This window comes from Oncorhynchus mykiss, chromosome 3 (assembly GCF_057628025.1).
Source record: "Oncorhynchus mykiss isolate SJ-2025 chromosome 3, ASM5762802v1, whole genome shotgun sequence".
Lineage (NCBI taxonomy): Eukaryota > Metazoa > Chordata > Actinopteri > Salmoniformes > Salmonidae > Oncorhynchus > Oncorhynchus mykiss.
The window spans coordinates 31,525,769-31,538,684 of record NC_143024.1 but is presented as its reverse complement, the minus strand read 5'-3'; the positions used below and the strand labels follow the sequence as shown (position 1 = coordinate 31,538,684).

The window sequence follows — 12,916 nt, the reverse complement described above, 5'->3', positions numbered from 1 at the left end:
GAAAATCACAATGTGTGTGTGCGAGTGTTGTTGTTGTTGTGTGTGTGTGTGTGTGTGCTTCCTCCTCACCTGGTCCACCTTCAGGTGGAAGGCAGCAGACATCTCCAGTAGGGTGGAGCGTTCGTCCAAGGCAGCAGCGAAGGCCTTCCACTCCTGCTCCAACTGACCTGAGATCTGCTGGATCTGCTGCGACGCGTAGTGACCAGACTCCAACAGCCGGTTCCCCACAGACATGATGCGGTTGATATTTACATAGACATTCTGGAAGGAGAGTGGAGGAGACATATTAGATATTCTGTAAGAGTGGAGAAGTCATGACAAGGTTAATAGTTACATAGATATTCTGTAAGGAGAGGGAGGGGACATGACAGACATTCTGTGAGGAGAGGGTAGTAAAGTGTTACCAATAGTTACATAGACAGAGATAGAGCGGGAAGGAGACTGAGAGGGAGGGAGACAGACAAACAGGGTAACAGACAGACAGAAAGGGAGGGCGACAGGGAGGGATTCACAGACAGGCAGGAAGGGAGGAGGGAGGGAGACTTAGAGGGGCGGAGACAGACAAGCATAAAGACAGACAGAGACAGGGAGAGAAGGAGACAGAAACACAGACAGACCGGCAGACCTAAATGGAGGGAGACAGACATAGAAAGACATAGATCAGCACAGGGTGGGCCATGGCTACAGACCCGGCCACATGAGGGCCTACATCAATAGTAAGGGCTTGGGAGGCTGGTGAGAAGTTAACACAGAACACACACAACACAACCTACTGTACACACACACACACACACACACACACACACACACACACACACACACAACCAAGTCCAAATCAAAAACAAACACCCAGAGAGACTATTACTCACTGAGAAGAGAACAGAACCCCTCCAGTCCAAACGAAAACACCAGCTAGCTTTGGCCTCTACCTCTACTCTCTTACGTTACAGTGAACAGAGGGGAGGTAAACTGCCAACTGGAAACAGACAATAAGGGGACTACTATCATAGTGCTAAGTGCCTGTATTGTGAAACCAAACAAAGCTGCATTCTGTTGAGAAAATACATAGAATGGCCTAGCCAAAAATGTGTCCAGAAGTGAGAATATCAGTGAAGTCATAATAAAAGAATATTGAGCATTTTCAGTGAAGAATTTCCCCCAATTGAGATTCATGGTAAATTACATTACAACATTTCAAAATGGTCACCCAACTGCTGAACCAACAAACGCAGCCAGTCAAAAGATTAAGGAGGTGACGGTGAGTGTGCAGCAGGCAGCTGATGTTAGTTATCCTGTGAAGCGTAGCGAGCCGAGTAGAGCAGAGGGGCTACACCCGTGGGAGAGGAGGAAGTCCCTCTAGTCTGACCACATGTCCACATGCTTCCACTCAGCCAGCCCCAGCCAGCCCCGACGGACGCCCACAGCACTGTGTGTGGCTGGGTGGGGACAGAGAAGGGGATGGAAGGTGCGGAAAAGGGAGGGCATAGCAGGAGATCCACCCAGACAGAAAGAGGTTCAGTCACGGGTCATGAGTTTCTCCCTCTCCTTTGTCACCCATATCACAGGGCTTAAGGCCACACCCGTCACTGCCTGCCTGCTGCTCAAAACATAACACTTTGGATGGGTTTGATTGTAGTAGTACAACTTCCAGTCCAAAGAAAAGTGAATAGTGGGATCAAGTGTATGGTACAGTCACACACAGGCTGTGCTGTACTAAAACAGTGGTCATTACTTTCCAGTCCTATTGGCTCTAGTACAGCTCAACAATGGCCAAGCTTCCCCTGTTTGAGAAGCCCTTTTAGTAGGCCTCCTCTTTCATGTGGTCAGAGCTACAACGTTATCCCAATGGTTTAATGAGGTGTTTATGGGAGACGGGCTCTTGCTGCCAGCTGTAGACACACACACGCAGTTGATGAGCTCTCGCTGCCTGCTGTAGAGATCTACGGCATGCTGGGTAATTAGCATCTGTCGGTTAGGGATCGATACCCTCCCTGACACTGTCAGTGTCATCCTACTACTCGCACACTAAAACCAAAACAACACCAAAACAACACCATGTCCCTTTAAAAGCTGTTGTGACAAGATAAGACATAGATCAGCAAACACAAATTAATTATTCAATTTTACATGCAGGACTGTTAGCATTCAATTACCCCTTTTATCTAAATGAGAGGCTGTAATGAATCACACAAAACCGCAGTGTGCTCTGAAAAAGAGGTGGGTGAATCCTCATTATACTAGTCCATAGCAGGGGAACATCAATGGACCAATGTTCAACATATCTGTCTGTCTGCAAACACTTTTTAAACTGATGAGAGTTGAGAACACCACACGCGGACAAACAGACAGACATACGGACAGACAGAACGGACACACACAGGGCTGGGCTAGATAAAGACATCTGCCCTCCTGAAAAACGACAAACGCCTCTGACTCCGATGACATCTGTGAAGCATTCAAATGTAAGGCTAAATAACAGTCTCTCTCCACTACATGGCTTCGTTCCTGGATGTAAACGACAAGCAGCATGGTATCTTAGCCAGGGGAGCTAGACAGAGGGCAGGCCTAATGTAAAACGACAGACAGCATGGTATCTTAGCCAGGGGAGCTAGACAGAGGGCAGGCCTAATGTAAAACGACAGACAGCATGGTATCTTAGCCAGGGGAGCTAGACAGAGGGCAGGCCTAATGTAAAACGACAAGCAGCATGGTATCTTAGCCAGGGGAGCTAGACAGAGGGCAGGCCTAATGTAAAACGACAAGCAGCATGGTATCTTAGCCAGGGGAGCTAGGCAGAGGGCAGGCCTAATGTAAAACGACAAGCAGCATGGTATCTTAGCCAGGGGGAGCTAGACAGAGGGCAGGCCTAATGTAAAACGACAAGCAGCATGGTATCTTAGCCAGGGGGAGCTAGACAGAGGGCAGGCCTAATGTAAAACTCCTGGAGGACCCGGGTTAAAGGGAAAGTAAACACTGGGCCAGGCCTAATGTAAAACTCCTGGAGGACCCGGGTTAAAGGGAAAGTAAACACTGGGCCAGGCCTAATGTAAAACTCCTGGAGGACCCGGGTTAAAGGGAAAGTAAACACTGGGCCAGGCCTAATGTAAAACTCCTGGAGGACCCGGGTTAAAGGGAAAGTAAACACTGGGCCAGGCCTAATGTAAAACTCCTGGAGGACCCGGGTTAAAGGGAAAGTAAACACTGGGCCAGGCCTAATGTAAAACTCCTGGAGGACCCGGGTTAAAGGGAAAGTAAACACTGGGCCAGGCCTCTGCACAGTATCCATTGAGTGATCACATTACATACACCACCAAGGCTTACCCACACAGGAGCATACCACAGAACCTTCCTCTGTCTCTCAAGCATCACACATACTGAGCAGGGAGGGTCCACTCCACAGAGGAAAATACTGCCACTTATACTGCTGTCACAAAGCCCATTTTTGCATGGCAAAGATATGAAGTGTGGCCGCTTTCCATCTCCACATCCCAGACTTGGGGAATTCAAAACAAATGCAATCAAGAGTTATTTGTCTACGCCAAAGGGACTGTTCCGACACGTCAACATGATAATGATAGTGTTTCCATTTTTCCCCATTGTGAACGAACAGACAACATTACAGATAGGAGATAGGATCAGGATGGAACAGGAAGAACTAATCAATGAGACTGACACAGTAATGGAGGACTTGGCATATGCCAATAACCCAAGTCTGAGTCCCAAATGGCACCCTATTCCCTATATAGTGCAGTACTTTTGACCTTTTGACCAAAAGTGGTGCACTATGTAGGGAATAGGGTGTCATTTGGGACGCACACCTAGGCTCATAGACTCTGAGAGGGTGAGAGGGGAGAATGTCTTGAACAGGAAGCACCTGGGGTTACTGGCTAGTGTTCTCCAAAATAAGGAACATGACAGAAAGTCTATTTTTATTTCATATTTACCTTGTTCTAATATTCACACAGAGAGGAGACACTAGGAGACTAGGCCACAATGACATCACATGTCCATTCTAGCATTACCGTTTCCATTATGTGTTTCAAACAGGCTTCCATTGTGCCGCTATCGGATGGCCATCTGCTTTTCTATTGAACTGGTTTTGAATTTCTGTCAATAGTCAAGGGCACGTTCCTCCCCAAAGTGGAACCATTGAGTGTAATATTACAACAACACCATAGGGGGCAGATTACCATCACATCTCCATACCTTTCATTTGCATGTTACAAATGACATAATCATAGATGATCATTATCAGCCCCAGCCCCAGACATTGTGATAATCCTACCTTTCAAACACACGCACATATTTTACCCTCACAGTATCATCATCAGCAACTAGCTCTACCTCCCAAATATGAACCAGGCAGTCACATAGTCTTTCTAGTCAACAGGAAGCATGGCATCCTGGGGAAAAGGAGGCGTCAGTCCCTCTGTTCCAGAGTCCCCCTGCCTATTGTTGACACTGCACACTGATGGCTAAGTCATGCACAATAATGCCTGTGTGACTGTGACCAGGGCTGGGTCTAGGTCTGGTGATCCCCCTGCCTCAATGGGGCCTGTCTGTCTGTCCGCTTCTCAAAACAAGCTAGGCTGGCTCAGCACAAAATAACTCGAAAAACCTCTACAAGCAAGATCATACTAAATGATAAGAGGATAACATTTAATTGTATAGAGAAGTGCTTCCCAAACTGTTGGGCGAGGGGTCAGCAGAAAAAATTTATACAAAATACAAATACGAACTCAGTCCGGATTTAAAATTACACTTGAAAGTTGTAATAGTAGAATGCAAAAGGTGCCATTTGGAAATTGGGTAGTGCATCATCAGCTCCTCTTGTCAGTCAGTGTATACCTTAGAGATATTTACAACTCGCCAGAAATGTCCAGATCAACTAGCCCATGACAACGTTTTTAGAATTTGTTTTTTTTCAACCCATAGATATTGTTGTAATTTTTTTGTCACTCAAATATCACATGAATACACATTAGACATGGCAAAATGTATAGAATTGCAAGAAAAATTGCTTTAAAATTGCAAAATTCCCTCCAGCATAGAAATAGATGTGGTGAGCTCACAGGGGGTGCGAGTGAAAAAGGTCGGGAACTCCTGGTATAGAGGAATATGTCCAAGGAAACAATGTCATACAGTGTAAGTGTACTTAGTGTAAGTGTACTTAGTGTAGGTGTACTTAGTGTAGGTGTACTTTACAGTATTAGACCACCATACAATCTAGAGATAGGTTCCCCAACTGGCACCTTGAGGGCTAAATTCATTGCTAAACATAAAAAACTGTAAATACACCAGGAAATTTGTTCCAAGTGACTGTAATTTGGGAAATCTGTTCCCAAGAGTTTCCACGCATAATAGAGAGATGTGATCATATACATATGTTAGCAAGGTTTGACATTTTTATGTTTTAGTCAAAAATGATATCTGTTTGGGCTTCTTGCGGTCAATTTGTAGTCTAGAAATTATTTGTATTTATGTTCAGGCCCCTAGAACATCTGCTCAAGAAAATCTAGAGGATCCCAAAAATACAGTAAAACAAAAAGTTAGGGCTTCAATTCATGCCCTCATTTTTCCCTGGTTGGCCCCATGAGCAACAGAGAGTAGATGGGGTCTGGAACTAGGGCCCTGTACTGACTACTGACAGCCAGGGCAAGGCACAGGAGAGGGCAAGGACGAGTGGAGAGAGAGAGGGAGAGAGGGCAGAGAGACCAAGTGATTTATCATCTTTCCCTACAGAACACAGCTAGGGCCTTTAACCCTGCAGGCAGCCAGGGAGGGTCAGGACAGTTAGCACACACACTCACACACCCACGCACATACACAGACACAAACACACACATGTACAGACAGACAGACAGACAGACAGACAGACAGACAGACAGACAGACAGACAGACAGACAGACACAAACACACAAACACACCAGGCAGGAGATGGACGGCTTGTCTCAACCTCACACTGCATGTGGTAGGTACTGGGAGGACTGTTAAGTTTAACCCATCATTATGTGGCTCTTTTAGGGGGGGTGACTATAATTAAGCTATAGATGACTATAAATAAGGTATAGTTGACTATAAATACGCTATAGATGACTATCAATAAGCTTCAATGTATTTTAACACAAAGCTGAGGGGTACAATAGTTTATGGTCATTGGGTTACACCACTGATTCAATCAATAATGTAGAAGAGTGTATTCTTACCATACAGTTCATGGCAAAGTGGTTGTGCTGGGTCTGCAGCTCCCCGGCATGCTGGTGGTTCCCTCCTATCTCTGTGTAGCTGGTCAGGAACAGGCCCTTGTTGTGCATGATCCAGTCAAACATCTGTGGACGGCGCAACACACACACAGCCATGGGCACAAAAACACGCACACAGGCAGGCACAAGCACACAGAAGAAGGTCTCTATTAGCAGGTACTGTATCTTACAGCTCTGGAGGGGTGAGAGAGAGACGGGGGTGGGGCTGGCCTAAAGGCTGATGACATGGATGTTTGGACTCTCAGGAAGGCAGATGGAATGACTCCAGTCCACTGTATTGAACTGTGTGTCAGCCTGACCCTAGTGTCATGTTGTCATACTGCCTAGACTCGTGATGTTGCCACTGGGAACGCCAGACAGCTGGTCGAGGTTCGTATCACCCTGGAGGGACCTTTAGCCAGCATGACAAGAAACCTCAGCATGACAGCTACCATTTCAACTTGACCTCTGAGACATGCTTCAATAACCGGGGACAATGATGACATGCCTGGGGAGGAAGAGGAGGAGAAAGAGAATGAGGTGGTGGTGTAGGAAGAGGAGGAGAAATAGGATGAGGTGGTGGTGTAGGAAGAGGAGGAGAAAGAGGATGAGGTGGTGGTGTAGGAAGAGGAGGAGGAAGAGGAGGAGAAAGAGGATGAGGTGGTGGTGTAGGAAGAGGAGGAGGAAGAGGAGGTGGTGGTGGTGTAGGAAGAGGAGGAGAAAGATGATGAGGTGGTGGTGTAGGAAGAGGAGGAGGAAGAGGAGGTAGTGGTGGGGAGATGTAATTAAAGCTTTGCTCTGACTAACTGACAAACATGTTTGTTTCCACAGCAGGGAGGCATCACATCACCATCTGGCTGATAGCTGCATGACATCCATATAACTGTAGCTGGGTCTATGCACACTGACAGGCTATGGGCCATTACAGTATACTGCAAACAAGCATCATTACTCCTGCAGATACCTATCCCATTCTGTTTGCTATGAAGTAATATTCTCAGTGCAAATCCAGACTTCACTGGTGAGCTTGGGATGCTTTCTTTCTAGTTATGAATGCTAGGAAGAGAGATATGGACTAAAATGGGATTCCTTTGAATATAAACAAGCCTTGTTCTATTAACACAAAAGTGAAAGTAGTGTGTAGTTAGTTCATAACATACCTTCTCTGCATCCTGCTCAAACAGCCGCAGCTGGAAGCACTGGTCCAGTTTCAGCTTGCGCATGTGCCACAGCTGCTGCAGGTGCTGGCGTGTGCCATGCAACTTGTCGAGCAGAGCACTCACTTTGGGCACCAAGTTGTGGGCATCTGGGTGGTCTGTGAGCCCATCGCTAGCATCCGTTCCCCCGCCGCCGCGGTTAGTGTAGCCTCCAGGGGTGACACTACCCTGCTGAAGTCTCTGGAGCAGCCTGCGTCCCTGGGTGTCCAACTCCTCCACCGAGGCCTTGGTGGCCCTCTTCTTGAGCGAGGCGTGGTCCTCCATAAGGCGCCGTGCCCCCTCCAGGTCGCGCGGAAGGTCACGCTGCGCCAGGGTCTCCTGCAGCTCCTCCAGCCGTGCCAAAGCCCGGGCGGCATCGCCGGCGAAATCCTCGAAGGCCACGCGCACATCGATCCACTCGTCGTGGTCGTACTCCAGGCTGCCCTCGAAGTCTGACGTCAGCTGGGAGGGGTCCACCACCTTGGTCAGGCCCTCGAGAGACACCATGACCGTCTGGAGGAAGAGGGAGAGTTTAGACACTAATATAAACAGCAGTCTGTGAGGAAAAGGGGGGGGAGGATTCAGACACTCATATAAACAGCAGTCTGTGAGGAAAAAGGGGGGAGGATTCAGACACTAATATAAACAGCAGTCTGTGAGGAAGAGGGAGGGTTCAGACACTAATATAAACAGCAGTCTGTGAGGAAGAGGGAGGGTTCAGACACTAACATAAACAGCAGTCTGTGAGGTAGAGGGGGGGAGGATTCAGAAACTAATATAAACAGCAGTCTGTGAGGAAGAGGGAGGGTTCAGACACTAATATAAACAGTAGTCTGTAAGGAAGAGGGAGGGTTCAGACACTAACATAAACAGCAGTCTGTGAGGAAGAGGGGGGGAGGATTCAGACACTAATATAAACAGCAGTCTGTGAGGAAGAGGGAGGGTTCAGACACTAATATAAACAGCAGTCTGTGAGGAAGAGGGAGGGTTCAGACACTAATATAAACAGCAGTCTGTGAGGAAGAGGGAGGGTTCAGACACTAATATAAACAGCAGTCTGTGAGGAAGAGGGAGGGTTCAGACACTAATATAAACAACAGTCTGTGAGGAAGAGGGGGGGTTCAGACACTAATATAAACAGCAGTCTGTGAGGAAGAGGGAGGGTTCAGACACTAATATAAACAGCAGTCTATGAGGAAGAGGGGGGGGGGGATTCAGACACTAACATAAACAGCAGTCTGTGAGGAAGAGGGGGGGAGGATTCAGACACTAATATAAACCGTAGTCTGTGAGGAAGAGGGAGGGTTCAGACACTAACATAAACAGCAGTCTGTGAGGAAGAGGGAGGGTTCAGACACTAACATAAACAGCAGTCTGTGAGGAAGAGGGAGGGTTCAGACACTAATATAAACAGCAGTCTGTGAGGAAGAGGGAGGGTTCAGACACTAACATAAACAGCAGTCTGTGAGGAAGAGGGAGGGTTCAGACACTAATATAAACAGCAGTCTGTGAGGAAGAGGGAGGATTCAGACACTAATATAAACAACAGTCTGTGAGGAAGAGGGAGGGTTCAGACACTAATATAAACAGCAGTCTGTGAGGAAGAGGGAGGGTTCAGACACTATATAAACAGTAGTCTGTGAGGAAGAGGGAGGGTTCAGACACTAATATAAACAGCAGTCTGTGAGGAAGAGGGAGGGAGGGTTCAGACACTAATATAAACAGCAGTCTGTGAGGAAGAGGGAGGGTTCAGACACTAATATAAACAGCAGTCTGTGAGGAAGAGGGAGGGTTCAGACACTAACATAAACCGTAGTCTGTGAGGAAGAGGGAGGGTTCAGACACTAACATAAACAGCAGTCTGTGAGGAAGAGGGAGGGTTCAGACACTAACATAAACAGCAGTCTGTGAGGAAGAGGGAGGGTTCAGACACTAATATAAACAGCAGTCTGTGAGGAAGAGGGAGGGTTCAGACACTAACATAAACAGCAGTCTGTGAGGAAGAGGGAGGGTTCAGACACTAATATAAACAGCAGTCTGTGAGGAAGAGGGAGGATTCAGACACTAATATAAACAACAGTCTGTGAGGAAGAGGGAGGGTTCAGACACTAATATAAACAGCAGTCTGTGAGGAAGAGGGAGGGTTCAGACACTATATAAACAGTAGTCTGTGAGGAAGAGGGAGGGTTCAGACACTAATATAAACAGCAGTCTGTGAGGAAGAGGGAGGGAGGGTTCAGACACTAATATAAACAGCAGTCTGTGAGGAAGAGGGAGGGTTCAGACACTAATATAAACAGCAGTCTGTGAGGAAGAGGGAGGGAGGGTTCAGACACTAATATAAACAGTAGTCTGTGAGGAAGAGGGAGGGAGGGTTCAGACACTAATTTAAACAGCAGTCTGTGAGGAAGAGGGAGGGTTCAGACACTAATATAAACAGCAGTCTGTGAGGAAGAGGGAGGGTTCAGACACTAATATAAACAGCAGTCTGTGAGGAAGAGGGAGGGTTCAGACACTAATATAAACAGCAGTCTGTGAGGAAGAGGGAGGGTTCAGACACTAATATAAACAGCAGTCTGTGAGGAAGAGGGAGGGTTCAGACACTAATATAAACAGCAGTCTGTGAGGAAGAGGGAGGGTTCAGACACTAATTTAAACGGCAGTCTGTGAGGAAGAGGGGGGGTTCAGACACTAATATAAACAGCAGTCTGTGAGGAAGAGGGAAGGTTCAGACACTAATATAAACAACAGTCTGTGAGGAAGAGGGGGGGTTCAGACACTAATATAAACAGCAGTCTGTGAGGAAGAGGGAGGGTTCAGACACTAATATAAACAGCAGTCTGTGAGGAAGAGGGAGGGTTCAGACACTAATATAAACAGCAGTCTGTGAGGAAGAGGGAGGGAGGGTTCAGACACTAATATAAACAGTAGTCTGTGAGGAAGAGGGAGGGAGGGTTCAGACACTAATTTAAACAGCAGTCTGTGAGGAAGAGGGAGGGTTCAGACACTAATATAAACAGCAGTCTGTGAGGAAGAGGGAGGGTTCAGACACTAATATAAACAGCAGTCTGTGAGGAAGGGGGGAGGGGGGGATTCAGACACTAATATAAACAGCAGTCTGTGAGGAAGAGGGAGGGTTCAGACACTAATTTAAACGGCAGTCTGTGAGGAAGAGGGGGGGTTCAGACACTAATATAAACAGCAGTCTGTGAGGAAGAGGGAAGGTTCAGACACTAATATAAACAACAGTCTGTGAGGAAGAGGGGGGGTTCAGACACTAATATAAACAGCAGTCTGTGAGGAAGAGGGAGGGTTCAGACACTAATATAAACAGCAGTCTGTGAGGAAGAGGGAGGGCTCAGACACTAATATAAACAACAGTCTGTGAGGAAGAGGGGGGGTTCAGATACTAATATAAACAGCAGTCTGTGAGGAAGAGGGGGGGAGGATTCAGACACTAATATAAACAGCAGTCTGTGAGGTAGAGGGAGGGTTCAGACACTAATATAAACAGCAGTCTGTGAGGAAGAGGGAGGGTTCAGACACTAATTTAAACAGCAGTCTGTGAGGAAGAGGGAGGGTTCAGACACTAATATAAACAGCAGTCTGTGAGGAAGAGGGAGGGTTCAGACACTAATATAAACAGCAGTCTGTGAGGAAGAGGGAGGGTTCAGACACTAATATAAACAGCAGTCTGTGAGGAAGAGGGAGGGTTCAGACACTAATACAAACAGCAGTCTTTGAGGAAGAGGGAGGGTTCAGACACTAATATAAACAGCAGTCTGTGAGGAAGAGGGAGGGTTCAGACACTAATATAAACAGCAGTCTTTGAGGAAGAGGGAGGGTTCAGACACTAATATAAACAGCAGTCTGTGAGGAAGAGGGAGGGTTCAGACACTAATATAAACAGCAGTCTGTGAGGAAGAGGGGGGGTTCAGACACTAATATAAACAGCAGTCTGTGAGGAAGAGGGAGGATTCAGACACTAATATAAACAGCAGTCTGTGAGGAAGAGGGGGGGAGATTTCAGACACTAATTTAAACAGTAGTCTGTGAGGAAGAGGGAGGGTTCAGACACTAATATAAACTGCAGTCTGTGAGGAAGAGGGAGGATTCAGACACTAATATAAACAGCAGTCTGTGAGGAAGAGGGAGGATTCAGACACTAATATAAACAGCAGTCTGTGAGGAAGAGGGAGGGTTCAGACACTAATATAAACAGCAGTCTGTGAGGAAGAGGGAGGGTTCAGACACTAATATAAACAGCAGTCTGTGAGGAAGAGGGAGGGTTCAGACACTAATATAAACAGCAGTCTGTGAGGAAGGGGGGGGGGGGGAGGATTCAGACACTAATTTAAACAGCAGTCTGTGAGGAAGAGGGAGATTTCAGACACTAATTTAAACAGTAGTCTGTGAGGAAGAGGGAGGGTTCAGACACTAATATAAACAGCAGTCTGTGAGGAAGAGGGAGGGTTCAGACACTAATATAAACAGCAGTCTGTGAGGAAGAGGGAGGGTTCAGACACTAATATAAACAGCAGTCTGTGAGGAAGAGGGAGGGTTCAGACACTAATATAAACAGCAGTCTTTGAGGGAGAGGGAGGGTTCAGACACTAATATAAACAGCAGTCTGTGAGGAAGAGGGAGGGTTCAGACACTAGTATAAACAGCAGTCTGTGAGGAAGAGAGGGGGTTCAGACACTAATATAAACAGTAGTCTGTGAGGAAGAGGGGGGGAGATTTCAGACACTAATTTAAACAGTAGTCTGTGAGGAAGAGGGAGGGTTCAGACACTAATATAAACTGCAGTCTGTGAGGAAGAGGGAGGATTCAGACACTAATATAAACAGCAGTCTGTGAGGAAGAGGGAGGATTCAGACACTAATATAAACAGCAGTCTGTGAGGAAGAGGGAGGGTTCAGACACTAATATAAACAGCAGTCTGTGAGGAAGAGGGAGGGTTCAGACACTAATATAAACAGCAGTCTGTGAGGAAGAGGGAGGGTTCAGACACTAATATAAACTGCAGTCTGTGAGGAAGAGGGAGGGACGATTCAGACACTAATATAAACTGCAGTCTGTGAGGAAGAGGGAGGATTCAGACACTAATATAAACAGCAGTCTGTGAGGAAGAGGGAGGATTCAGACACTAATATAAACAGCAGTCTGTGAGGAAGAGGGAGGGTTCAGACACTAATATAAACAGCAGTCTGTGAGGAAGAGGGAGGGTTCAGACACTAATATAAACAGCAGTCTGTGAGGAAGAGGGAGGGTTCAGACACTAATATAAACTGCAGTCTGTGAGGAAGAGGGAGGGACGATTCAGACACTAATATAAACAGCAGTCTGTGAGGAAGAGGGAGGGTTCAGACACTAATATAAACAGCAGTCTGTGAGGAAGAGGGGGGGTTCAGACACTAATATAAACAGCAGTCTGTGAGGAAGAGGGGGGGTTCAGACACTAATATAAACAGCAG

General features: G+C 46.8%; 1 protein-coding gene across 7 annotated transcripts in view; it reads right to left on the bottom strand.

Annotated features, from left to right (window-relative positions):
- LOC110512678 (triple functional domain protein) overlaps positions 1–12,916 on the bottom strand; it is a 138,432-nt gene that overhangs the window by 64,208 nt on the left and 61,308 nt on the right. For all 7 annotated transcript variants that reach the window (XR_016493650.1, XR_016493644.1, XM_036971423.2 and 4 more), the window contains 3 exons: positions 7,404–7,952; positions 6,208–6,330; positions 70–261 (listed from right to left, as the gene is read on the bottom strand). Coding sequence is in view for 5 of the 7 variants with exons in the window: in XM_036971423.2 (XP_036827318.2) it covers positions 70–261; positions 6,208–6,330; positions 7,404–7,952 (864 nt within the window). In the remaining 2 variants the exon portion in view is untranslated. The remainder of the gene's footprint in view (positions 1–69; positions 262–6,207; positions 6,331–7,403; positions 7,953–12,916) is intronic.